We start from the raw sequence: 27797 nt of genomic DNA, 5'->3' as shown, positions 1-27797 counted from the left end.
GCAGGAATGTGCATAAAGGTGTGGGGAGGTTCAGCTATTTTAACAACAGCCTGTATTTATGTTGACTTGCAGTCATCATGGAAACAATGTGTAAGAACCAGGGTAATTAGAGAACCTGGGTCTAAACTAAGGACTTGCATTATAAAAAAGCGAATCTGTTTTCCTTTGTAATTTATCCTTCAGGTTTTTTTTTTCACTAAACATTTAAATTCTCCTTTTAGTATAGTAAACACATATCTTTTTACCTTTTATCATTTTATAAAACAACATGGATAAATCAGACCATACATTTCCATTGACTGCTTTTGTAGGGTTCCCATTAGCTTTAGAGACAAATATGAGTGTCCAGTGCTTGGTCAACAAGGAGCAGAAGCTCATGAAGCCTTCTGAACCTGTCGTGTGCTTCAGGCACACATCAATGAAACTGGCACATGATTTAGTCACTGTTGTTCCCCATTGAAATTAGGAATAATTCCCTAGAAGGCAACTGTCCACATGACAACTGTCACTTGCAAGACTTTATCAATAAGCCATCCCATCCACAATCTTGCTTCCACAGTATTTAGCAGTAGACCTTGCATAGGAAGAAACCAGATATTTCAGAATAAGCAACAGCACAGGTATTTCCTAATCATTAAATCTGAAAGTCAGAGATTTTCTTGAAGATTTTGTTTATATTTATAGTAGTACTTTTTCTGTTAGCACTATAATGTATCCAAGTCACCTTCTGTACACCTGCATTTTAAATATATAGTGCAGTAGCCCTCCTAAAGTAAGTACAAATGCCCTAATATACACAAATGTGAGAAATGCCTACAGGTTCTTCAAAGAGAGAGCCAGTACACCTATACAAAGTATCTAAAGTGTGCACAGTTTTGCTCCCTGAAGGTCTTAAAGAATCTTTTTTCCTCTATTAACTATGCAAAGGAACATGTGACCTTACCTTAGAAAGATTATTTTCTGAATCTTAGCTTCTTGTTCTCAAGAAAATGTTATTGTAAGATTGCAAAGTCTAGGCATTATATGGAAAAATATTTCTCTCTATTATTTCAAAAGTAAGACTTTTCTGTTTTATTACTTCTTTGCCCCCTGGTTCCGGAACATAAAACTAGGAGATCAGAAAATTGTCCCTCTTCTCTACAACACTCATGATTTTACAGATCTTTCCCTGCCACCATCTCCTTTCTGAAATTTCATAACATGATCTTTCAGTCTTTCTTCAGAGGTCCCAGTGATGGAAATGCTGTCCGCTCTTCTCTAATTTCATGCTTCCCTTTGGAGGTGGGAGTATCAGTTTCTGGGTAGAGTATTCCAGGTGAGCACATGGCATTGGCTATGCAGGAGATGGTTTCTACCTCACTTCCCAGTGTTTATGCATCCACTTGTTGTCTTTTCTGGCTGTAACTGCACAGAGCTCACTGAACAGCAAGACCCAGATTATTTTCCTGAACTCACACACTAAATGTAAAATCCCTTATGGTATCCAAGTAGTTCAATTTTTCTTCACAAAATTTCATTTCCTTCAATTCTTCAGCACTGAACTTCACTCTCTATTCAGCAAGTTTTCAGTTCAGCCGAACTTTAATTTCTTTTTTTGGACTTGATTAACTTCTTTTCTCTCTGTACACTTGCTTTCTTGTTCAGACCTCTTTCTAATGCCTTAATACATTACTAAGCAAAATATAGCATATATGAAAACCAGAGGCACCCTGCTTTTAGCTTTTTGTACTGATGAAAACTGATTGGTTTTTTTTCCTTCCTTTGTTTCCCCTTACTCTGTTTGTATATGTGACTGTATTCTACTCTCAAGCAATAATAATTCAATTTGTTTACTACCTTTTTGAGATACCTTGTTAATAGATTTTTGAAGGTAATAAATTGTCATCAGGATCACATTTTAATTTTTTTTGGGGGAAGAATTCTAATTCATTAGAGAGACAATTTACTTTTGCAGAAATCAGGATGGTTAACCTTCCTCGTATTAACGATTTACACTTTGTTTTATTTTTCCACTTTGAAATATTATTTTAACCAACTTATTAGCTTCCAAATACGTCTGTGGCTTACTTGTCAGAGAGTCTCTGAATGACTCAGAGAATCATTCTGAAATATAGAGTATTTTCTACTCTCAACCCATCTAATATATGAACTTTTCTTAATGACAGACTGTACAGTTTTTGGTAGCAAGTCTGGTGTTTTATTCTCATGCTCTTTGGTAGTCTTCCAATGTTGTCTTCTGTTTGCTGAACAAGCTGGAGCAACAACAAATGAAAGTAAATTTGAAGGGCAAAACTCTGCATCTCAATATTTTCCCTGATGTTACTGACCTATGCAAATTGTTAGATGTGTCAGCAGATAGTTGCATTCAGGCTTGACCCCATGTAGCACATGAAATCATCTAAGAAAAACTGCAGTGAAGTAAATATTTGAAAATCTGAGAGCAAACAACACTTTCGTCCAGAGAGAAAAAGTGTCCTTTACAACAGCTTGCAAAAATACCAGTTTTACATAACTCAGGCAATCCTTTATGAAAAGACAGAGAGGAAAAATATGTTATTGTTACGGCAAAGTTAAATACATATAATGCCATAAAAATAATGTGGTAGTGATTTAGTGCATTCATTACAAGCTCATCTAGTTTCATTTGTATGTAACTCTACAATATCACTGTGGAAGATACAATATCTTTTCTGATACCATTATTGCATACCTATCAGCGAAGGAATAAAAATGAAATATGAAAAATGCTAAGCCCAAAATCCCCTGATTCTCCCCAAGATGGCACCACACTTGACAAGATGCCTCTAAAGGCCTGTTTTAGCTATAAGTAAATTGATATTAATGTCTAACATATAACAAGAATATAGACATTTAAGCAAAATGCCTGAAATTGAGATAGCATCATATAATCCAATAGGATCAAATGGAAAGAATTTTATAGCAAGCACTGCACATTATGATACAGTGTTTTATTCAGTTTCCCACAAAGATACTGCATCAAGCAGTGAAAGCATTTTGATATTTCAGATAAAAAAATATTTTAGGTTTGATACTATTAAAGATGATGGAAATCTGGCCAGGGAAAAACAAGGGATATTTCTCTTTATGGAGATAAATGCTAGTACAGCCACTCACAGAGTAGTATCACACTTACCATACAATTAGATATTTTTTTGTTAGCTGAAAATGGTACCTGATATGACCTGTCTTGTAATTTCCACCTCAGCTAGCCCCAAGAGTCTATCATAAACCAAAAGCTTTTCCCTGGACAAGGCAGGCAGAACTGACCACAGTTGAGGCACTTTGAAGACAAGAAGTGTCATATATATTGTGTATCTTATTAAAGTCAGCTATTTCTTCTGCAGAAGTGTACAGTAATGCTGAAAGTTGGCCCTTTTGGACTGCAATCACTGGAACATTCCTGTGTCTTCTCTGGAAGCACAAGGTTTGGAGGAATTAGACCTACTTTTTCCTTCCAAGAACTGCCAGGCATCCAGACATGAAAACATGTTAGAGTACTGCTAACAAAGAAAAGGAATGGGAAAAATAAATAAGCATTTGCATTTCAGAAATGCAGGATAAGAAAGGAGGAAAAAAAGAATGGAAATAGATAGGAAGTGTAAAGAACTGTATTATTCACATCTTCTTGACAACTGAGTGAAGCAAACATGCTCCACATAAGCAAAATAGAAGCTTTTATAAATTCTGTCAGAAAGTCTAGTGAGATTCTTTGTTTCAGAGATACTGCAAGTTAATGTTTTTATTTGCCTGCTTGCTTAACTGCTTTGAATCCCATACCCATGATTTGCTTGTGGTTTCACTGTTGAAGAATCAGTGAACAGCTGTGCAGTCTATGCACTCGTCAAGACTGCAGACCATCACTAGCAGTACCTGGTAACTATGCACTAATCCCATCATCCAAAAGCTCTTGAGGCTTATTTCCTACTACCAAGTCTCAAATCTCATGCCCTGAGACTGAAGCTTTCTCAAAGTGATACCTATCTCACATTCTCCTTCGGAAAGCCTGATGGAACCCCTCTTCCACTCTGTATGAGACATGGCCACTGGTCTGGTACACAAAATTAGGTAGAAATCACAGATCTGTCATGTCCTCAATGGAATCACAATTCAGTTCCTCATCTTTGTATTAATTTCTTCTAATTGACCGATAATCAATATTAAGTGCCTTAAAGTGGTAAAGAACCATTACAAGTTTGGGGGTTACAAAAGATGTATTGGATTTTAAGTGGCAAAACCTGATAAATCTAGGTATTTGAATAAGCATTTCTAGTATTAATAGTAGTTGAGAAATTTCATTTTAATCTCTGAATGTCAGCAAGAATATCTGGCAATAGTCTCTGCTTCCAACATTGCTCTTAATGGTGGAGAATTTACCTGTCAAAGATTTAATTTTGTGTTCAACTAAATCAGCTGTCTCTGTCTACATGTATGGCACAGTATATAACTGTAGTGCTTGAATAATTGGATAGGGTCTTAAATGTCTGAAATTTGGTTTACTTATCTTTATACATGAGTAAAAGTAGTAGAAAGGATCAAAAATATACTTCAAATTGTCTCCAAGGTCAACCCAAAAGTGGGAGGTTTAATATATGTTCAAAGACAACCAATGAACCGTAAGCCTGCTGATGAAGTATAAACTTCAGAGGCATCATGAGTTTTGTATGCTAGTAAACAACATGCTTTCAAGGGATTTCTCAAACTATATTACGATGAGATTATACAGAGAATATCATAAGACAAGTATTTTCATTATACAGAGAAAACAGAAAACTGAAAAAAAAAAAGGCAACAAGGGCTTCCTAAGGTGGTTAAAAGCTTGAAGTCTCATGAATACTGTATTATATGGTGTAAGAGCTCTGGATGCTGAACTTAGAGATGTGAGCTGTCACTGTGGGCCAAACTACAGAGAGTTTGCACTGATCCTTAGGTAGACACTTGATGCTTCCAGATCTTCTGAGAAATCAGAGGTGAGAAGATTGTGTTGCAGTCTCTGCTGGTGATCACTAGATTGGCAGGTGAAATGGCAATGATATGTGCAAGTTGTCCTGTTACTCTGCAATCTCCTGTGATAACAAGCTTCATTCTGCTGTGGCAAATGTCTAGTCCCTTGCAGAGCCACACCAAATTGGGAAAATTCCTCACTTGGCACACTCGCTCTTGGGTGAGCTTATTGTTGAGCTTATTGGCGAACTCTTCAGAGAACTTACCGTACTCTCCCAGAAAATATGATTCATTGAATGCATGATCACAAACTGTCATGGCTCTGACTGCAATGTCATATGTATCCCCATATATAGCCCCCATCCAGGCAGGGTTTGGTTGCATGGGCTTAAGTCAGCTTTTGGTGCAGCTGTGTGGCCTCAAACCAGAGCTGTGTGAGAAAAAATCCTGCGAGAAGGGGGTACCTGTGTCCTTTCCTTGGGAGTTACTTTTAAGCTCAGGCACTCACCCTCTTCAGATATCTGGATGTCTCAGGTCAATGTTATAACAATAGCACACAACTCTGAGGTCTTTATGTCAATCTATACGTCAAATGTAGGGGGGAGAGGCAGCACAACTTGAGGACATTTTGTGTAGCAATGTGGAATAATGCAGTGGCATCTCCGGCCCTGGTCCTGCATTCAAAAATGTCTAGAGAAAAGAGCAAGGCCAATGTGCTTTGTCTCTAGATAGTTTACAACAGAATACAGTTCTTCTAACCTATTTCAAATGACCATGATTAAAGTAAGCTTGCGTTGGTGATACAAATGCTATCATTAATAGTCCACACTGTGACAGGCTCCTTTCATTGTTATGAGTTCTGGGCTTTTTTTTGCTTTTTGAATAGATTTCAGGTTCTAAAACATTTGTCTTATCTCTGGTGCCTTAATTTTCTTATTTCTTCTGGATTTCTTGGCTCCTTGTCTTTAGCTTTTGTCATATTATTTACTGAATTTTCAGATGCTTGTTTGGATTTCGACACAGAACTTTTCAGCCTGCGTGATCAAGATGAAAATTCAACATCAAAGATGAATAAACCTTATGCTTAAAGAGGTTACAATTCCAAATAGAAAGAGAAATTCAAGCCACAGAAAACTATTTCTTTGTGTATATCAGCCTATGACAAGTCCCATCATCTGCTAGGAAACTGCAGCAGCATTTGCAAGTTGATTGAAAGCCCTCTGGGCCCATAAGGGATTGTCTCTTCTGAACAACACTGGTGCTTTGTAGGCAGAAAAATTCAGGTCCTTAATTTGAGGAAGCAGAGGATATAAAGAGAGAGAGACTCTCCTGACCTCCTGCATACATTGGTAGTTAGCCACATCAGTCTTCTGAATAATGTCATGTTGAGCTGATTTATATAGACTACCATCACTTTAAAAGTGATGGAGAGCAGAGTTGAAGACTTTCCAGCCTTGACAGGTCGCTTGGTTCATGAATTCAGATCTATTTTTGGAACAGACTGTAAAACTTTAAAAGAAGTCCCTGCCCATTGCAAACTGACTTGAAGTCAGCGGTCTTAAGATCTTCCAGGGAAGCTGATCAGACACATTAAAGATTATTCATTTGTTTTATTTTAATAATTTGAAAATTTTAATATCGTATCATCTGATTAGAAGGAGTATTATTAAGCTCACAAAATCAAAGGCTAGTGTGCCCTTTTCACTTTTTACCAGACAAGTTATTTCTGTAATGAGTTATTTAATTTTCAGTTTCCTTTAAGCTCACCCAAAGGGATGTTTGTGATCTTCAAAAGAAAATTTCTTTGCAATATTAAGTAAGAGCTAAGACTGAATTCTGGTACAGATGATGAGTTCAGGTTTCAGGGTATTATAAAACAACACTGAAGTTAATCATTATGATGACCCCAGTAGATTGGATGGTTAATGACCAGAAAGATAGGACTGGTGGATCTGGTTTTGCACATCTATTCCTTGCAGAAGCTTAATTCATTTTGGCAGATAGGAACTTTATAGATCACTTCTGTAACTGTGTCTAATTTCTCTTTAATGTTACCAAAGTGACAGTAAGACATTGCTGCCACCTCCTCTGCAGTAATTTTTCCGTAATCAAAGACATATATTTGTATTAGGAGCTAGCATATTTGCATCTTTCTGACTGTCTTTCCCAATAAAAACAACAAAAATATCAGCAGAGCAGCTTGTCGTTCCTCTTATTTGTATTTGGTTAAAAGAAATCTTTTTATGTAGTATAGGAACTGAAGATACGATCAACAGTGTTCTGGCAAATAAATTTCAACCTTGGTTTATCTTTCATCTATTTTCAAATAAAATAGCATTTGTCTCTTTCAAATGAAAATGTTAATATAATAGGTAAAATAGAGAAAGAAACAAGTTTACCTATTTTAATTTACTGTCATTTATGAAACACCAAAAGTTTTTGTCTGTTAATACAATAGTTTGCATTCACTGGCATCAAGATCTTCTGGATAAATATGAAAATATTTGTCTTATGATATTCCATCCATGCAGATACAAAAAGTTTTCATTATAATAAAATATAAATAAAACCAAAGGTTAAATAACCACCAGACAGATGTGTTTGTTCCCAAATTACTGTAAATCTCAGGCATAAGTTTCCATAATATGAAACAGACATTCTCATTTCCTGGTGCAGTCTTTTAACACAAGGAATTTTAAAAATGCACTACAATGGAATAACTGGAAAATACAATGTCTGTTCTAGAGGAAGCTCAGATTGTTAATTTGTGTTCATTCTGGGTCAGATTAAAAAAAAAAAAAATCAAAACCAAAATTAGAATTCCCCAGGAAAAAAAAATGGTGGGGATAAGTGTGGGGGTGTGTGCGCATACAAAGCAACTTCTCCAAAAAGCAGAATAATCTGAGTCAATATTAATGTAATATAATACAAAAGTGTGATGTGTATTTAAATTAATGTTTTATGAGCAATATTTGGCCGTATAAACAGAATGACAATAGTTTATTTGGAAATAAATGTTTAAACCTTGTTGAAAAGTATTTCCCTGGTGAAAATTGTTTGATTATGATAGTGTTGAAATAAAATGAAAATGATGACTTTTTTCTTTTAAACTTTCATTCGTTGAGAGCCTGTTCCCGTGAAATATCGTATTGTCAGCAACACACATACGTGAAAGCCACTCGTTATATGTTCTCTACCGTATGTAATGAAGAACGTTGAATCACCTGATGGTACGACTGACTCTCATTGGCAAAGATACCTTATGGAGGATTGATCCCTCCTATCGAGTCACTATTGCTGCACTACTTGTGTGCTTAACCAGCCCTGTCCTCAGGCTGCCCACAGTCTCAGAATAGAACTGGGAACGAAGGCCAGCGGACGTGAAATGCCACCAGCAGTCCTGCAGCTCTCATGGGCAGAAAGCTCTCCGTAAGAGCTGATTTTTATTCCACAGTACACGTGCAAAATGCATTTTTTTCTGAAGTCAGACAGCCCTTACTGCTCAAAACTGACAAAGTTCCTGGGGGAGTTCACACTTCTAATATTACCCTTGTCAGACTTAATCAGGTCTTGTACCAGTTAGCCATCTATATTTTGGTTGTGTAGTCTATATAAAATACACTTGTAAGCTATCTAAAAGACATCTCTGCTTGTACAACATGCTATTTCAGGTCCTGGTGCACAAAGCAGACACTGAGATTGACCCAAGTGTTTCTTAAAGAAGATGCACTGTCACTCAAAGCAACACATAATACCCTGGTGATCCAAATACAAAAAGCCTTTTAGAGACTGCGCTGCACAGACAATGCGTTAGTTGGTAGGTGACAGTAGCTATTACTTCTCTGCTGCACAGCATGCATAAGATTTAAAGTGAATTTTACAGCAGAAGCTTTATCACAGGAAGAAATAGGCATGCTCTCCTGAGGTCCCTCATTGCTGGCATGAAACCCATAATTACATTAAGATCTCTTCCCCTTATTTCCTATATATATACACTTAGTTTGATATATTAATCTTTGCCAGGTCAATGTTCAGGTGCAGTTCTGAGTGGATGAGTGGATAGCTTTATTTGGGTAAGAGAAGGCTTAAAAGGTTTTCCAGTCTTTACCAGTAGCTTTGCTATCAATGACTCTGTTATTGACAATATCTCAGCTCAAGAAGAGAAATACTACTATATTTAACTGCCTAGTATACTTGGTGACCCTACCCTTTAAGGTTGTGGGATACTAAAACAAACTAAAATGAAGTAAAGGAAGTTAGGCTGAAGTAGATACTTTAAAAATGTTTTGTGGAAAGGTTGAGATTGAAACCCAAGAAGAGACAACAGTATTGATTGTGGTATTGCCACAGAATACCACATAGAGGCAAAAATTCACCCAGACTCAAAAAAAGGCAAAACATGGTATTTAAACATATGGTCTAACTTTAAGTGCACATATAATGCCTTTAAATACTTCATACATTCATAACTATGAATCAGGCAGAGATTAGACATGTGAAGATATTACCCATTGCATATAGGCAGTACGTTGCATACTAGAATCTTTAAGGTTACTTTTGGTTAAAGAAAATCATATGCTAAAACTGAGGCTGACCGGAAAAGGAAGATTTTGTTCTCCGTACACAGCTTATTCACTGTTGTCAATGAGTCAGCATGGGCTGGGGACCCACTGGTGTACAACACAGCAAAACTTGAAGGCCGCTTCACTATTCTGCAACACAGATTTTTAATTTTTTTTTAATGAATGCTGTTTCCGTGTCCAGTTCTGCTGAAAAAAGCTCAGCTTATGTAATAAGTTATTCCATGAATATTCTTGGAAAAAATCAACTTATTAGTCAGTTGCAGCCTGAAATACTCCTCAGTATACATAAACGCTGCAGAATTTAGCTCAAAATACTTACAACTCACAACTTGGGAGAAGTTGAGCTGGAATCATATCACACTGTCTCAAGGCAATATTAATTCCTTTATCCCAATAAGGTACAATTTCCTGATGTGGTTGGAAAATGCCAATGAACAGAACGCCTCTGAAGTTCATGAGGGGGCTCTTCTTTTTCAGCTGGTAGGTGAAATTATTAAGTTGTTCTCTGTTTGAAGACTTCATTTCCATACTGAGGAATGAAAACGATGTGCAAGCATCACTACAAAGCAGTTAAAATTTATTTTGATTCAGAAAATTTACTATTTTCAGAGAGGATTTCTGTTATGACTTCTCCCTTCCTACTTTCTTTCCCTCCCACCATCCTCCATGTCTACACAGTGAGAGCTATTTGATGATTTCTGGGTTTCCTTTTGTATTATTATTTTGACAACCCAGCCAGTAACATCAGATTCTGGTTCAGTGAGGAAAAAAAATGAAGTCATTTTCATGGAGAATAGCTAAAGTAAGAACTTCCTGGAAATTTCACACTGTTCGTTAAGAACTGCGATGGCAACAGCAGTCAGGAACGATGGGGGAAGGGGCAGAAGAGAGCTGTACCCATCTCTTGAAAACTATGAAGAAATGGCAGCTGTAGAGAATGAAACTGATTGAGCTTTTCCATTCCGCTCTATTGGTACATCTCATGGAGTGTGACTCAGATGATTCAGGCTACATACTCAATCTGTTTTGACAGAAATTAGGTTATTTAGAATCACATGTATTGTGTTGGAATCACATGTATTGTGTTAGAATCACATGTATTGTGCATGTATGTTGAGCAAGAATGAGAGGGGAACGGAGAGACACTGTGGACGTATACGCAGAGTAAACACAACTTTGTCTTCCCATCATATTTGCAGTTTTAGTAAATACCAGTCATACACTTAAAATTAGTTTTGGGCAGTTGCCCAGCCAGTTGCAAGTCAGCTAGCATAATGACAAGGGCTGTGGTCAGCCAGTGTGTTGTTCTGCCTGGCGATACTGTACGTGTCATGGGCAGCAACTATTGGCCCCTCCCTAGGCAAATAATGCAACTGTATTACCTAATAGTTCTGTCTGTTTGCCTTTCAAGACCAGAAAGAGTAACTCTGAGACACTGTCTAACCTCACGTGGGATATGAGACACAGAATACCCTAAAAAGAGACAATATCTGGACTGCTATTCCCCACAAAGAGACAAAAATGAGTCTTTTTCCTGATGTTCCGAGAGAAAAAGTACACACTGTGCTCTTTTAGTCTCTCAAAATTCTCTACACACAACCTTGTTTTCTTCCTTTTAACTCTGAATCCATTTATTATCTGTAATGATTTGACAAGCAAATGCAGTTTAGTGTCTGGTTTGTTTGTGAAATGTTCGGACCTTGAATTGCTGGACCTGGTTACCTGTGTTGGGTGCTTGGTCACTGAAGTCATAAAATGTTTTTTCTGCTTCCAGACATTGGCTTGAACTTGTACAGTAGAAATAAAATGAATACCAAATAATGAATCATCTGCCTAATTAATAATGTATTTTTATCATTATATTATTAATCATTTACAAATACAAAGAAGATTTTGATGATGGTTGTTCTGGGTAGGCACTCATGCATATGAATTAAGGTATATACAGCCAGCATTGATTGGTGCACTTTTTAAAAAGTGTAATTTTTAGGTGTTTTTCACACAGGAACAAGGTAGTGTAGGTTTAATTTATTTATGTGAGCAAAATTACAGCTGAACACTTCTGAGATTTTGCAGTTATGCTTCTGTACATAAAAGATGTCCTTATTCTTATGTGATACTGTCTTTCTGATGCAGTGTCTTGTCTAAAAGCCAGGACTGTATCTCTTTCAAATATAGAGTGCCTAAAGTTCTGTTGATGGTAAAAAGATAAGATATTTAGATATATACAGTTATTTAGTGTATGTATGTTGTTGCCATGATGCATCAATAATCCAATTTATCTGTGTTCTTTCTCTTGCTAAAAAAAGAGTAAAACCAAAACCAACAGAAAAATATGGGTTTTTTCCCATTCTTTGAGATCAATCTGCCAGTTTTCTATTAGCTCCCAAACCAGCTGAAAACAGGTCCATTTTAATTATTGTAATTATTTTTCTGCATTAAATACCTGCAATGTATATAAAATATCATAATATGTAGCAGAAACTGTAAATTTAAGAAATCCAAAATTTACGTTGTGCATTAGTTTTGTGTTTGGTTTTGGTGGTTTGACTTAAATTCACAAAATATCTATTAATAAAAATGATGCTTTTGTCTTCTAAAGTTCTGGTTTTTTGTAAAAATCACTAGATTTCCTTTTGTTTCTTCAAAAACTGTTGATGTTCTCTGTAATTTATGTATCTTTCCCAATCTTACAACTCAGTTTAGTTCAGTTCATGTTGGGAGTTAGTTTTAGTTTTGTTTTGTTTAACTGAGGATATAGTAAAGTGAAAGCCCCATCTACTGTTGTCACAACCTCTCTTTGCTTTCCTTGAAATGTAATCCAAGACATTTTTTTATTGACTTGAATCTTGAGACAGTGCATATTTTGGAAGAGCAAGAATTTTGCTCTAGAAAACTTTACTTAATGAAAAATCTATAGGATTTTCCCTGCCTCTGGCTGTTTAAGACATGGTCTTCTCCTCACATCCACCTTCCACCTTCTCCATTGACAAACTGAAAATGACATAGGAAAATACTAAGAGAATGTAACTAATACTTTAAAGTGTTCTAGATGCAGTATTTTTTAAGCGGAGCATTTATAGTGATTATAAATCTTAGGTTTTAGCCATTGATGTCCTTTAAAAAGGGAAAAATACCCTCTTATCAAATCATAGTTTGTAAAGTGCACACCATACTCAAAATACAAGCCAATATGTATTTGCATTGATAGTTTCAGACCTTGTTATACAGTGCGTGTTTTAAGACTCTGGAAATCAGCATTTGGGATTTGCTAGGAGAGAGAGCAGAATTCCCAACCAATCAACACGTATATTTTCCAGGGTACAAGTAGGAATACTGGCTGATCAAGGGCCACAATATCTGCTTTTCTATTAGGAAAACGTCAAGAAATTTCAGTACATTTCAGTTCCAAATCATGCGTTTCTAGTATTTAAACTGAAGAAGTCACCTTTCACTATAATTGAAACACAGAAAAGCCTTTGGACTGCTCTGGATCTCCTTACTCAGTTGGGTCAGCTGTGGGACTCATGCAAAGGCTGCTGAGCAGTGAGTGGTACACACAAATATGAGATCCGTTCTTACGCTTATGGTATCACATAACTTACTCTTGGGTATCACATCTTTAGGCACCAAAGGAAAATGTCTGTGTAAGACCTTTGGTGCCTAGAAAGTCTAAGATGTCCAGGAAGGGTAGGAGAGGTTATTTCTGGTCTTTGTTGGGAAAGTAGGCACTTAAATCGTATCTGTACTGGTAAGTAAAAGTGGAGAGGGAATTCTCTTTGCTCTACCAGCTAACCCAGAACAGTTCGTCTGCAAACATCTGCATTTTTTCCTTTTTCTCCAAAAAACATCATTGCCATATTAAAACTATTTACTGGGTGAGGTGCTTGGAATACACCTTTTCCCAGACAATGGCTGGGCACTGTCTGGGAATGTATGAGTTTAGCACAAGCCAAAACTGCGGAGGCAGTGGGCTAACAGCTAGGCACTACGGATGAGCCTTCTTTAGTGCCCAAATCTGGCTCTGACCCTATTTTTTTCCTTATCCAGATGTGACTTCAAATTCCACCTCAGCTGCATGATAAGTACTCAAGTGTTAAATTGGTGCTTTCCCATGGTGTTCGCTCCTCCAACTACTGAGACTCTTTCATGCCAATTCTCAGGCCTGAAAAAGACCTGGAAAAATGGGAGAATCTTTGTGGGAAGGGCTGAAGACCAACATCTCCTATCTTCTAGGCTAGGAGTTCCTACTACTTCTTCGACATCTTACAATGTTCTGCAGAGGTATCTTGTCCCACAAACCTGAAGTTTCTTTTGAAGAAACCAGAGGAGGGAGGTAGGAAGGCTGATAAGTATCAGCATCTCACCCCAAAGTGGGCTATGACCTATCCAGATATAACTCTGAAAATCTTAGTTTCCATGTAGCCTCACTGGCCAAAACAGGGCAAAACGGGACTAGCATATTAAAAATTTCAATATAGACTGCAGACAAGGTTGAGAGGGGCTGCAATAAAAAGGACACAGAGTGGGAGGCATTTATCTGAGAAACAGAACTCAGGAACAGGTATGCGTTCTTTAAAAATACGGACAAGAGTTCAAATGCAATTTTGAGCCAAAGCTGAGGACTTGTGAATCAGAGCAGGAAGATGATGTGTATGAACTGAGATTGGATACATAAAAATGTTCACAGAAGCCTATGATTGCATTATTTACTTCTGCTCTTGAATGAACATTTGTTTCCTGTCTTGCTTAAGTAGACACATGGGTTTGCTCATTTTCTTGTTACCATGTATGGTGTGCTGTTCAACACACTCCTTATAAACTGATTTGCATTTTCAAATACGATTCATAAACAAACTTAGTACTCTTAGATCTATTCTATGAGGAAAACATATGGGTTCATATTAAACAGATCTACGGTGTTAGTGATGAGGAAGGAACATCTGTGAATATTTGTTATCAGACCCCGCATTCCTGTCTCCGACCAATAGACTATGCTCACTGACTAATTAAAAATAGAAAAAGAATTACTTTACTGCTTTTATTGTTGCAAGTGTCAATATAGCAACTGGAGCATTAAAAATGTGGTGGGGAATATAGTCAACGCTGGGAAAACCACTTGCTGTTTAGAAGTTTATTTAAGAACAAAAAGTACACACATTGCCTAGAGTTGCTTCTCATTAATCATTTACCGTGGATAAGAAACCTCTGTAAGCAATTAAAATTGAATTTGTAATGAAAAAATCATGTTCTACAGAATGCAGTGGGCAAAAACTGCTGTAAAGTGGAATCACAAACCATAGATTAGTGATCGAGGCTTCACTTTATCACCTAGCAGCCTTACCCATACGTGCCCCTGTTGCAAACAAGCTAAGATAAAAGTTTGTGATTCTGGGACTAATATATTGAAATTAATTCTACAATTTAAGCTGCTATTGACACTAATAAAATTATAACTGATGAGATGAAACATACTGAAATCAATCCAAACTTTCAGCTAGATTGCTCTTTTCAGGTGTCAGTTTTTGAATTTTCAGTGCTTAAAAATTTAATCTAAGTTTCCTTTTTTATTACAAAAAGGTCTAGAAAGAAGGAAAATAATCAGCTGACTATATTGCTTTTCAGCCTGTGATGAAGGAAAGGTAGTTACTAAGATTTTCAGATACTCTGAATGAATACAAAAAGCAAATTTTAGTTATATAACAAAATAGATAGCAGGTATCTAGCCAGTAAATAATGTACTTCAAAACAGATAAGTGGAAAACAAAATGGGAAACAAAAAAGAACCCTCTCTGTATTCAGTCATACAGGTTTTTCATCACCTTTGTAGCCTGGTGTCCAATTTATTTTTGTATGATCACATGTGAAGCATTTCTGTGTCCAAAAGGCTAGCTTAATTCTTATGACAAAGACCATTGCTCAGAATAGAATAGGCAAAAGAAACTAAAATCAACATGTTTATTTTGCTTTTCTGTTTAAATGATGATAATAATTGTAATAATCACAGGTCCTGCAGCCGTGGCTACACAGCATCAGATGACAGCACCTTTCATGTGCTCCTTTTAGCTCCCAGATGTAGACATCGGTCCTCACTGTTGCGGATTTATGCCCTAGTCTATAGCACTCGGTGTTCAGGAAACCTAATGTGTGTTTTAACACTGTGGGTTGGAGAAGGTTTTATTTGAAGGGAAGCAGCACCATCTATTGCAACCTGATAGCTTAGCTCTAGATGATAGAAAAAACACAGCTGGCCTGAGCCCGGTTTTAAACTTTTTTTGCACTTACTTTGATAAATTTTTCCCAGACAGGCTTCAAATGAGGGTAGGATCTCAGTTTGTATGCAATAAGGTACAGGGACAGGGGTCTGTGGCGTGTGTGCATGTGTCTAATAAAAGGGCACATCTGAGAGACGTACCTGTTTACCAACTAAGATAAAATAATAGCATAAGCCTATCCTGACTAACTATTGCTTTGAAATGATTTGGCTGGAGTTTTCATATCTGAAGTGGGAGGACAGTTAAAAGTTAAGAGTATGTTTTACCCAGGTGATATTCCCTCAAAATTTGCTTTCAGAAGCAGCATTAATGTAGGTGTGCAGCGCAGTATGTTCTAATAATGACAGTGCTATTGTCACCCATCTATCCTTCTGGTTCTTCTCTTTTTTCAGACTGTCTACAAAGCCTGGCTCTGTTCCCAGTATTTTGAAGTCACACAGTTTCACTGCAGCAACAGAATTCCTTGCAAGCAATACTGTTTGGAGGTTCAGACGAGGTGTCCCTTTATATTACCAGACAATGATGATGTCATCTATGGAGGACTATCAAGTTTCATCTGTACAGGTATAGTATACAAAAGCTAATTTCACTTGTTTTCATAAGTCTAAATGTGAAGGAGAGTGTGGATAGTAACATCCATCCATTAGTTCTGAGAGCCTGAAGGAATTCCTCAGCACAAAAATTTGTTGGAGGGACTAAGATTGGACCTGAGATTTAGTAATGTACATTTATACTACAGCTTGCCACAGTCATTAACTTTACAAATTAAAATTACTAGAAGAAATTTGTTCTGGTTATTTTTTAAGTTTAATGATTTGGTAGAGGATTTTTGTCGCTCCGTGTCAAGCAGTACTCACAGAAAAGAGGCTGTGTGTCACACAATATTCAGAAAAAAAGAGAAAGGCAAGTCCAGTTTTTAGTATATTCACATTTGCTTACCTGCATTCTTGCGTCAGACAAATGAAGAATCTGAATATTGTGAAGATATTTAGGCAACTTATTCCCACTAGATCAGCAAAAAGGCATTTCAACACTTAGACGATTTGACAGCCCTGTCCAAATATCTGAAATTAGACAGCCTCCACCTTAAATTAGGGCTGCATTGGAAATCTTGATACTAAATGAGTTGCCCAAGGCAAACTACTTAAAACCAGAGTAAAATATAAAACCTCGCAAATGCTCTATACCGTCTCAGAGGCAGGCATAGTTTGTGGCAACTAACTTCACCTGGTACCCTGTGTTTGGATTTAGGGGTGTTCTGGTAGCAAGATATTTACCGTATTTCTTCTTGAAGAGTAAGCCCATTGCACACAATCGAGCAATATCCGTCCATCTGTAAAAGACAATGTAACGAAATGTAAGCTGAGTTACAATTTGGTAGTCATCAATAAGGTAATGGTGCTTAGCACTTCAATGCATTTTATAAATATTAATAGCCTTCCAATATTCATACACAGTAAGCAAATGAGCATTATTTTCTAGTTTAAGATGGGACAGTAAAAGCTGAACTGAGAGACTTAGGACATTTTTATTTACAACATGTATACTATATATATGTATGTGTGCGTGCATGTGTATATATATGCATCTGTGTACACTTACACACATACACAATGACAAAGAGTAAACAAACAACGAACAAAACCATCTTAGTAATTATTTCAGAAAATCTCTTAGGAAATACATATCTACTTTTTCATTTTCCTGGTATATCTCCAAGTCCAAATTCATTCCTAAAACACACAAACCAGATGACTTTGCAAAGATTGCTGACAGCTGGTATCTCTGAGTTTGGGATGAAATGCAGATTTAGGGGAGGGTTAAACTCATTTTATTGTGGGTGTTAGTAGTGTGGGTATCTACACGTAAACTCTGTGACTAAGCTAGAGTCACTGAAGATCTGGGGTAGTCAGTAGAGCCGAGAGCTATTTAATTCAGCCTAAGCAGGCATCTGCCCCTGGTGAGCTGATGGGTTCTCTATGCCCCGCTAACAGTGCAGGCTGCAACTCTGCTTGCTGTAGCTCTGTTCGTCACCAAGGTCTTATCACAGACACTTAAAATCAAGGTGACCTAAACCTCCTCTCGGTAGTCCACTAACTCATATGTGGTTGAACTTTTTGTCCTCTCAAGTCAAGACTCTCAGCATAAGCAGAGCAGAGCTTGTATTCACGGACCCACAGGAGTCAGCATGCTGGCACTAGGTAGTTGTGTGCAAGAGAAGATGCTGAGAACTACAAGGCTGCAATTCAAACTTTATCTGGAATACAGGCCCTTTGTCACCTTCTTATTAATCAGCAGCTTACTGTAAGAGCACTTCTTGCCACTAAACAACAAGAAATTAGACTAATACCTGCTGTGGGACTAAAGAATTACACTTCTCTGCAGCTCAGTGAAAATAGAATTATTTCATGCAAAGTACAGTGAGTTCAACAGCAGACAAAACACTCTATCTCAGCATAGCTTGTGGCTTGACAACTAATTTGAACTCCTATTGCAGAAAAGCAACTGAAAGCACGTCACCCACATCTTGAGGGATCTCTTCTCCTGCTGCACTTTCTGTGAGCTCCTGTCTGGCAGACTGGTTCTGGGATTTCTAGTTACTTATCCTGCTCTTCCTGGGGTGGGTGAAATTCATTGGCAAAACCCAAAAGAGTCAGGTCAAAGGTATTTCTGTTTGATATTTAGATGTTATAGCTGGTTGTCTGGTGTCTCCATTCGAGCTAAATTCACTGTGAAGCTGGTCACCACTGAGCTCTGCTACAGGAAACCCAACGGGAGCAAACTTTATGTTCAGGAATTCCTCATGAACAACGTTTTGCCACAACCCATCATTCATTTAAATTAGGCTTGAATATGTCTGCTGCTCCTGATTCGGATAGTATCCCATGGAGAGAAATGTTACAGGGTTTTTTTTGAAATTTTTACTTAGATTTTCGGAGAAATCCAGCAGGAACTGAATTGAGTTGTGTTGGTATGATATTTTTTCCCCCATGACACTAATGAAAGACTAGCTGGCTGGCTAAGGAACACTGTTAATTACAAAATATTGTTTGGAGAAAAAAAGGAGCCTCTCTGCTTATAGGATGATTTATCTCTAGAAACATCAAGAATTTCTGGATTCTAATTTACTTTAATAATGTTTTAGAAGCAATAGTTTTATAATAAGGGCTTCTCTTCCTCCTTTCCATGGTAACAGACTGTTTTGTCTAAGGTCCAGCAGAGATTTAGGTTAATGGAAAGACAGAGGATTGGTTTCTATAAAACATTTCAGTACACTGTGGAAGACAAGTAACAGGAAAAGGCGTACTGGTGATAGCTGTTTTTATTTAGTGTTCACTCCAGCACAGAGCGCAGGATCTATGGAATATAAACATTACATGCCGTTTTCCAGTTGCAGCTAGACAAGAGGCTGGTGGGGGTTTATATCAGTGGGAAAGCTTCCGCGGTTGTACCAAGCTGCTGCCTCCCCTCGCCATCCCTGTCCTGCCGCAGTGGCAAGCAGGGGTGCGGAGGCATGTGCTGGAAGCGGGGCACAGTGACACCGGTGGACTGGGAACCCACATACCTTTTTTGTTTTGATTCCAGGGCAGGATTTTGTCAAGGTTGGAGGATGTAAAAGAAAAAAAGTACTGGAGGCTGTAAAAAGAAATAATGACAAAAGTTTTGTCCTTCCTTGGAAGGTCCATGTGATGAGAAAACAGCATAGGACTGGCTATTTTTCTGCAAGAAATTTTCCACTCATTGTTATCTTTGACATAATGAATTAAAAAAAAAAAAGTTATAGTTTGTAATGGGAATTAATAATGACTTCCTGGAATCAATAATGAATTCTTGGAAATTCCTGAAGGACTGGTATAATGAGTCAGAAGTATTCCAGCCTGAGAATGTCTTACTTGATTACCTCCAATGAAAGCAGATAGTGGGAAAAGGAGAGAGGATGCTACACTAGTTGTGCATCACCGGAACTTGTCTTTTGTAGAAATGCATGTGAGGATGTGGGACAACTGCAGTGCAAAAGAGAGTGCTTGGGAGATTAATGAAAACAATCAGAATCACAGCGTGGTTCTGACTATGGAAACATGCAGTTAGCTAGAAAGAAGTTCGTGTTCCCCTCTCCCCCTTTCTTCTAGGAAATAGAAGAAAAGAAGTCAATCTTTCCATCAGGTGCTGTTCTGGAACATACTGTTTTTCATATTCATTAAAAATGAATGGTTGCTGTCAGTTTAGACCTTTGGGGTTTATATCCATATGATTAAAGTTTCCAGTGGTTTCATCTAATGTTTCTTTCTGCAGCTGAGATGTCTTGAATTGCCCATGCAAAACAGAATCTTATGTAAGAGAAGTGATAATAGTGTCTAGGCATACATACACACACACACACGGCAAATTACAATAAATGAGTCCCATGCAAAGTTCCAGGTCAAAGTTTTTAATTGCGACTCTTATGAAAACAGTGTGCATACCAGTGGGGTTGTTTTCTTTCATAGATATAGTCATCTTTTCCTCTTTTTTCCCCAGTGTGAATGGGAGATGTGGAAGATTTCTTTCACACATGCTCTTTGAGTGTGAAAAGAGAGCTGAAAGATGTATGACTCTATGTACAGAGTACAGGGAAGAGACTGGTAATAATTCACAACTCCTGCTTTACCGCTGCATTCCAAAGTAATACAGTCCAGCAGCTGGTCTGGGGACTGGTCCAGCCCATGAACTGTTTCTATTTGGCTTGCTGCCATCTCCTGACAGAGACAGGGAGAGGATGGAGAGGCCATAAATATTTTCTTCACAGTCAAAACTGTCCATTCAGGCCTGCAGTTTACTCAATCCAGAAAACATGAGAGCTGTTTCCACCAAATGAGCAGCAGAGATGCCCAAAGAGATGGGAGAAGAGATTACCTCTCATCCCCACTCATGGCCCTTTCCCAAGCAGCCAGGACATGTCATCAACACCAAAGCTGCAGTTGCATCTGCATTAGCAATCTAGTTCAGGAGGGCACTTTTGAAGGAAATTTCCTGTTCATACTCCTTGCTGTTTGACTAGCACTGGGGAGAGATCTTGGAGGAAATGGACTGGGGTCCGTCGATTAAACTAAACTAGGAGACGTGTTACACAACCATACCTAGCACATCCCAACCACTAATGCACATTTGGTCTACAGAATTAGACTAGAGCTACAGTGTGATAAAAACCCTTCAAACGCGTTTAGGATTGACACAAGACACTCAGCACCATCTGTTTAATTATACAGATCTTCTCCTCTTGCCCAAAACTGCTTGTTAATACAGACATAGCCTGTTCTGGCTGCTAGGAGAACAGTCCCAAAACTGCTGTCCGTGTGCGAAGTCTGGACCACTTTAGAGTGCGGAATTAGGGCTCGTTGTGTTGCTGAGGATTTTCTTTGTATTGGACAAGACTTATGGTCTCTTCGTGACTTGTGGGATAACAGGACCATCACCTAGCAGCAAGTATTGGACAGGAAATCCCAACCACGTGCTCAGACTCTTTACCTGTACAATAGATGTCATGGAATTTAATGGAGCGGTAAAGTTCCTCTGTGAAGGAAAGGAAGGGAATAGAGTGAGCAGCAATAAGGCAGAGATGTGTTGCGTCAGCTTCTTCCAAAATCAGCATGGCACCCTCTGGTACTTCCTAAGAGCAGTGCCATCAGAACAAGTCTTCTTCCACCAGGAGGAGAATCAAATTTGTCTACTCTCCTGTGCTGAACAGATGTCTGATACTTTTCTATATAGAAGGAGAAAGTAGGGGGAGAGAAGAGGTGAGTGGACAGGTGATTCAGGTACTTTGAATCACTCATATCTTTCCTTTCGGTTCGTATTAATCTAGGCTCCTAATTTCATGTGTTCTGATTAACATCTCAGTTGCTTGGAAGGCATAGTGTGAATATTGTCCCATAATCAATTTTTGGCAAATATCAGTAACGTATGCTTATGTGATCCATGCAAAGTAACATTTCCAAAGAAACTCCTCCTCCTTTAGAGTAGAGTATTCACCAGAAATGAAACTGTCAATCATGCTTCAAAGCACACACTAACGTTTCCAAGGACACACTGAGAATTATTACAGAGAATTCTTACCAATCTGTAGAAGGAATTGGTTGACTAACAAAGCTCAACAAAGGTACTGGGAACAATTCTTTAAACTGCAGCTTCCTCTCAAGAGGCAGATGTGTGTCTGGCTTTCACCAGCAGGTTTAGCTATAGAGTGTCTGTTTCAAAACAGATGCCCTGATTTCAGTGCAGTTTGAAAAGCAATTTCCTTGAGAAAATGTGATCTATAGAATGCATCTCAATCTCTCTTTTCTTTCCAGAACAACTCAAGAAGAGAAAATCTCTGAATTCAATCCGCTTTATGTTCTTGGCAAACTCAAAAAAATATATATACTTGATCCAAATTCTTACTCTAAAAATAACTCATAATAATGTGTCATTTGCCTCCTGCCTACACCTCTTAGTAGGTCCTAAAATATCAAAACATTAAGCTAACACAGACAGCAGGACAAATCCCATTTATGTTTGACAAGCATGGTTTAAATCATTACTAGCTCTGGATCTGCTTACAAGGAAAATTTGACATGGTTTTGCAGCAGAATCTGTCAACTAAATAGCTCATCTTTTTGAGTCTAGTGCTCTTCTAGTCTTGAATATTGGGGCTTTCCCATGAATGAGGTCCCATATAATAGTAGGTTTATTAGCTGCAAACATTCTTCCCCTATAAAAACAACCCAGGCAATTAAAATATTGATATCCCTGAACTTTGTATGGTAACACAGTACTTAGATATGCATGATCCTTTCCTTTCCTATCGTATTACAGCAGTAAATCCTTTTGATCAAAAATTGTACATAATAGAAGCAAAACTGGATGGGGGAGTGGGGAAAGTCAAATGCTTGCCAGAAGCAAGTTATCTCACCCTTATCCTGTACCTCAACACAGCAGACCTAAAAAAGGTTCATTGTATAGCCTTGAGAGTCAGCTATTTACCTACTTGCAGCAGCTCAGTCAGTATTACAGGGATAACACTGATTTACGCTAGCAGGAGGAAATTGGTCCTGAACATATTTCAGGGGGAAAAAAATCTATGCATGGTGAAGAAACACAATGATTTTTTCTGCAATGTGGACACATATACATAGGAAATGTTCCAGAGGCAACTACTTGAAATAATCACCAACATATAACAATAAAACAAAATTAAAACACAGCAACCCAGATCTCCTCCAACAATTGCAATGGAGTCTGAAATGGAAATGAGTCTTCAGAAGAGCTGAACAGCCTTATTCACCAGTTTAAGAATAATCTGTTTGACTAAAAAATAATTTATTTATCTTTAAGCCTTCTTCTACATTTCATTTTATTATTTTTTATTTTATGAAGAGTATAAAATACATGTCTAAACAGAAGCATCATAATGTGTCACAGACACAGCAATTTAGAAATTGAGAGGACCATCTGGATAAGATCTAAGGGTGCTGGCTTCCAGATCAGATGTAAGCAAAGCAGTGAGATCCAGTCATATATCTAATGTGTTGTCTTGCCTACTGTAGTTGTAAAATGTTAATATTGAAATATCAGAAGCAACTCTTCAGAAAGAGAAATGTCATGCAGAGTGTTGGCATTCATTGATGCAACGATGCCACTGCTGAACGAATCACTCTTGGCAGACATTATTTACTTTGGACTTCACAAGAAAATGGAGCATTCAAAACTTCTGGTATACTACATCTGCTTATCTGGTTTCTTCTTCTAGTTCATAGTCTTTTCTTCAAGCACAATAAGCTTGATATGCCTCTCAAAATCATCAGAAATCAATGTTAAAAAGGACCACAGTTTAGTTCTACAGAAAGAATATGAGGGAAAAAACAACAACATACCATAAGATCTATTTTATTTCTGTGGCTTTCCAAAACACTTATCCAGCAAGGATAACAAATACATCAATCAGACCTGTTTCCTTTGGTGCAGAATACTGTGGCTCCATAGCTCTTTCTGTAGCAGAAAAACCAAGAAGTGGGCCAAGCCAGACCAACTGCTGCAGATACAGGTCCGGCTACAAGCATGACCCATCCTGATGGTGGTGGGGTGAGATGGGGAAATGCAACCACCTTTTTTTGCATGCTGGTTCCTGTGCCAAAAAAAATGCAAGTACTTAGGCAGAAACCACAGCATTCTCTGAGTTAGCTGGTGATCTAGCTGATCAGGAGACCATGTGTGCATAGACAGTCTTTATGATTTTAACTCTTGTATGAGAACTTCTTTGTGGTTTGCTGCTTTTCCCCCAAAGCTGTTTCTGCACAAAGTGAATAGGATGCTCGTGCTGTCACTCCTGTTTCTTTCAGTATGATTCAGTTGAGCAGGATACATGGGATTTATCTGCAGTCATGTCTCTATTAACATAATCTCAGTCAAATGAGTAGCCTTAATTCTTGCATCAGGATCAGTAACACACACTCCCTACAGGTATAACTGCTGTGCTGATCATCAAAATGCTATCTGTGTGTGAAAAATCTACCTGGTTACAAAGTAAAGAGATAGCTTTTACATGACATTTGTGAGTGATAGCATATCTGTCTGGAGAATGGTTTGATGCCAAAAAGTATCCTAGCAAATTCTACATCCTTGATCAAGATCAAGGTCCAAGAACCTCCACATGGACTAAGATTTCTGCTGATGAAATATAGGTGAATGATGGGAAAAGTTGGGAAATGGAGATCCAGAGCTGAGAATTTTAAGTGAAAAGTGAAAAGCAAAGTAAATTTCAAGCCAGTAACAGTTGGCAAGTCAGAAATATAATTGCTGAACATCCAAGTAAGTAGTACAGAGTAACGATGTCTACAAACCAAACTATAAAGACAGAAGAGGAAGAGGGAAACCTTGGTGGTTTGGTGGGTAAAGATATCCTTTTTATTTCTTATCCTGAACTCTGTATCCATACAAAATATTTTGATAAAAGAACAAAATAGCTTTTTTCTCCTTGGTTTTCCAAGACTGATGTAGCCAGCTTTCCAGGGTTTCTGGTAAGTCATGGGTTTATAACTCTCTGACTGAGTAGATTGACTGATTAGATCCGAGGGGCCAAAACCGATACTTAGGGCTACAAACAAGTATGTGGCGAAGCACAATCATAAAGTTTCATTATTACAGTGCAAAAGCTGTGACTGAATTTATCTAAACATTCTGCAGCTGTCCTGTGAATAGTGGTTCTTTAGTTAATTGATTATGAAATATGTAACTGCAAATTCGAAACCTAAATTCAGTTGCTGAATTGAAATAAAGAGGAAACGTAATTTCCATTAAGGAATGAGTTCAATGCAGCTTTGAATGTGGAGTTGCCTTCAATTTATTTATAATTCAGTAAGTGTATATGAACTATTTAAATACCTTTCGACTGCCAACTTGTATATACAGGCTTTGATTTCAAAGGAAGTCTGGCTTTTCCTACAACAAGAAAGGCAGGAAATATAGTTTGAATAGTAAACAAGCCTCAGTGGGATCAAAGCATTAACCATTCTCTTTGTCTCTTCAGTTACCACTAGTAGTTTGAGCTACTACAGTCACAGAACAGATCATATAATTAATTACCCGTTTTGGGAGGCACTTCCTAGATGTTACCATGTTTAAAAACACACTTGGGCACACAAGCACCAAAAGATGGGTTTCAGAAAGTATGACATTAGCAATAAGGTTGCTTTATTATACTTGCAATAGACAGCTGTCCACAAGTTCCAAAATGCAACAGAATCTCTTAAAAAAACATGAATTACATTCAGCGATAATCTGAGAGAGAATAAATAATTTTCAAGCACTGGTACACTGCCTTAAGTATCTGACTGCACAGGTGCAAAAATGGTCTGATTTCCTCCAGAGTAAAGCCTGACTTTACAGAAAATCAAACAAGCTGTTCTCATTCCTGTGTCTTTAAAAACTTGGTTGAATCCAAAAACAGATGCAACTTTACTCGGACTCATGTATAACATGGTAGACTGTTGTGTCAGCTGGGTAAAAAAGTGCCAGTCGAGGTTTAATCTGCATTTTCAGATGCTCAGCGTACCTAATGCACTTTTTGTTTAGTTGCAGAACAATAGTAGGAATGAAAGAGTTCCGTTTTATTTTTGTTTAAGGTGTGCTGCTTTTCTTTACAGATTATTCGCAAAATACAAGCAGTCTGTTGCCTGGACGCAAGAATGTTATGCCTGAACTTGTAGGCATTGCTTTTTGAAAGTAATATCATTGCTGTGATACTTTAGACAAAATGTGATTCTTGTTCCAGGAAGTAAAGTTTATAAATTATAGCAATTATGTAGCTGCTTTCAAAATCTGTATCCTAATATTTCAACTCAGACTGTTTCTTTTTCTAGCAGAACCTAGCACTACCATAGAGTAATTATTTACTGCAAAATTTATTCCAAGATCAGTTTAAATGGAGAAAAAATGTTTATTCGTTATGTTAGACATTCTTGCATTTGACTATTAGTTAAACAGCCTAATTAGATTCTTGTAATTTTATCAGAAAAGAAGATACATGAGAAGCAAACAGAACACTCCTGTTATGTTACTCTCCTATATAGTAATGCAGAAAGCACTGACAATTTCCAAAAAGACAGTTGTGTCTTTTGGAAAAGACAGAATTCCTCTAACTGTTCAAAAATTCATAATCAGATCAGGCTCAGTAACTCACTAAAGTTCCAAAGGCAGAAATGGCTTAGATGTACAGTCAGAAATATCAAGAGATCCAATTACTGCATGGCAAGGAAAGATTGTTCTCACCTCTGGGGTATACTGAAGAGAACATCCCAGCTGGAGGAGCTCGGCTGAGGTAGGGTAAACAAGTAGACTCTGAACAGCTCCATTTGGAAGCTGTTCCTGTGAAGCTGTTGGATCTGTGTTGGTTTAACAATCCCTATTCTCAATATTGTCAATATGTCAATTATTTGTTATTTAACGCCTATCTTTTCACAGACAGTGATATTACTGGTAGGTGCTCACAGACCGAGGAAGAATTTCAAGATCCTTTCAAATTTTGTGGAAGTGTCCAGTTTGATGAGTTACTAGTTCATCATTAGTTGTTACTCCCCAAAAAGGAAGAATTCAAATATCCTTATCATTCAAACATCAATAATTACTTTTTAATGCCATTTCTTTACGCAACCATGCTCATTGTCATCCTCTGTTGAATGATCTTTTGATGCTGCTTCCTGTTAGACGGCGCTAATTACACAAAATGGCAAGAGTTTTGAGGGCCTCAGGCTCACCCAAAGATGTGGATTCAATAGCTTAGACTGAACTATCAACTGTTCCTCTCAGTTATCAACTTCTGCCAATCTTTTTGTGCCTGATGTTAAATTTTTCTTGTGTTTACCCTACAGGGCTCTATGAAAACTATCCAACCAATGCAGAACCAGAATGCTGTGATGTCAGATGGGGACTATTATCAGATCATCAATCCAAAGGGACTATAAAAACAAGTGGCTCAACAATGTGTCACAGGACATCGCTCACAGTTTCATCAGCATCAAGACTGTGTAACAGCAGACTTAAACTGTGTGTTCTTGTATTAATTCTCTTACATACAGTACTTACAGTCTCAGCAGCACAGAACTCAACAGGACTGGGCTTGGGAGGCATAACAACTTTGGAAGATAATTCAACCAATGAGGAATAAAAGAAAGAATTCACCGTATGTGATAGAAACACAACAGGCCCAAATGACTACAGTCAAAAATAGCAAGGACTGAGTGCTTTACCCTCAGATCTCTTCTTGAACGACCTTTTGGGTAAAATGAAAAGAATGGGCCACTACCCAAACAACAAGGACACATGAACACAGCTTTTTATTGACTAAAAGGCTGTATGGTGACTTAAATTTCTCACACCATTTTATACACTGTGTTTTAATGTTTGGAGTTTCTTTTTTGTTTGTTTTTTGCACTTGTTAATACAGGATTTTATTTTTGGGACGGTT

General features: G+C 37.7%; 1 protein-coding gene across 1 annotated transcript in view; it reads left to right on the top strand.

The window, feature by feature from the left end:
• Positions 1–27542, top strand: part of LOC104163484 (transmembrane protein FAM155A-like) — a 37081-nt gene extending 9539 nt beyond the window's left edge. Inside the window, exons 2-3 of the mRNA XM_009702508.1 lie at positions 16213–16384; positions 27202–27542. Coding sequence (XP_009700810.1) covers positions 16213–16384; positions 27202–27497 — 468 coding nt within the window. The 3' untranslated portion in view covers positions 27498–27542. The remainder of the gene's footprint in view (positions 1–16212; positions 16385–27201) is intronic.
• The last annotated feature ends 255 nt before the right edge of the window (positions 27543–27797 follow it).

Source organism: Cariama cristata, unplaced genomic scaffold (assembly GCF_000690535.1).
Source record: "Cariama cristata isolate BGI_N322 unplaced genomic scaffold, ASM69053v1 scaffold12346, whole genome shotgun sequence".
In the NCBI taxonomy this organism is placed as follows: domain Eukaryota; kingdom Metazoa; phylum Chordata; class Aves; order Cariamiformes; family Cariamidae; genus Cariama; species Cariama cristata.
This window is presented reverse-complemented; position numbering and strand designations above follow the sequence as displayed.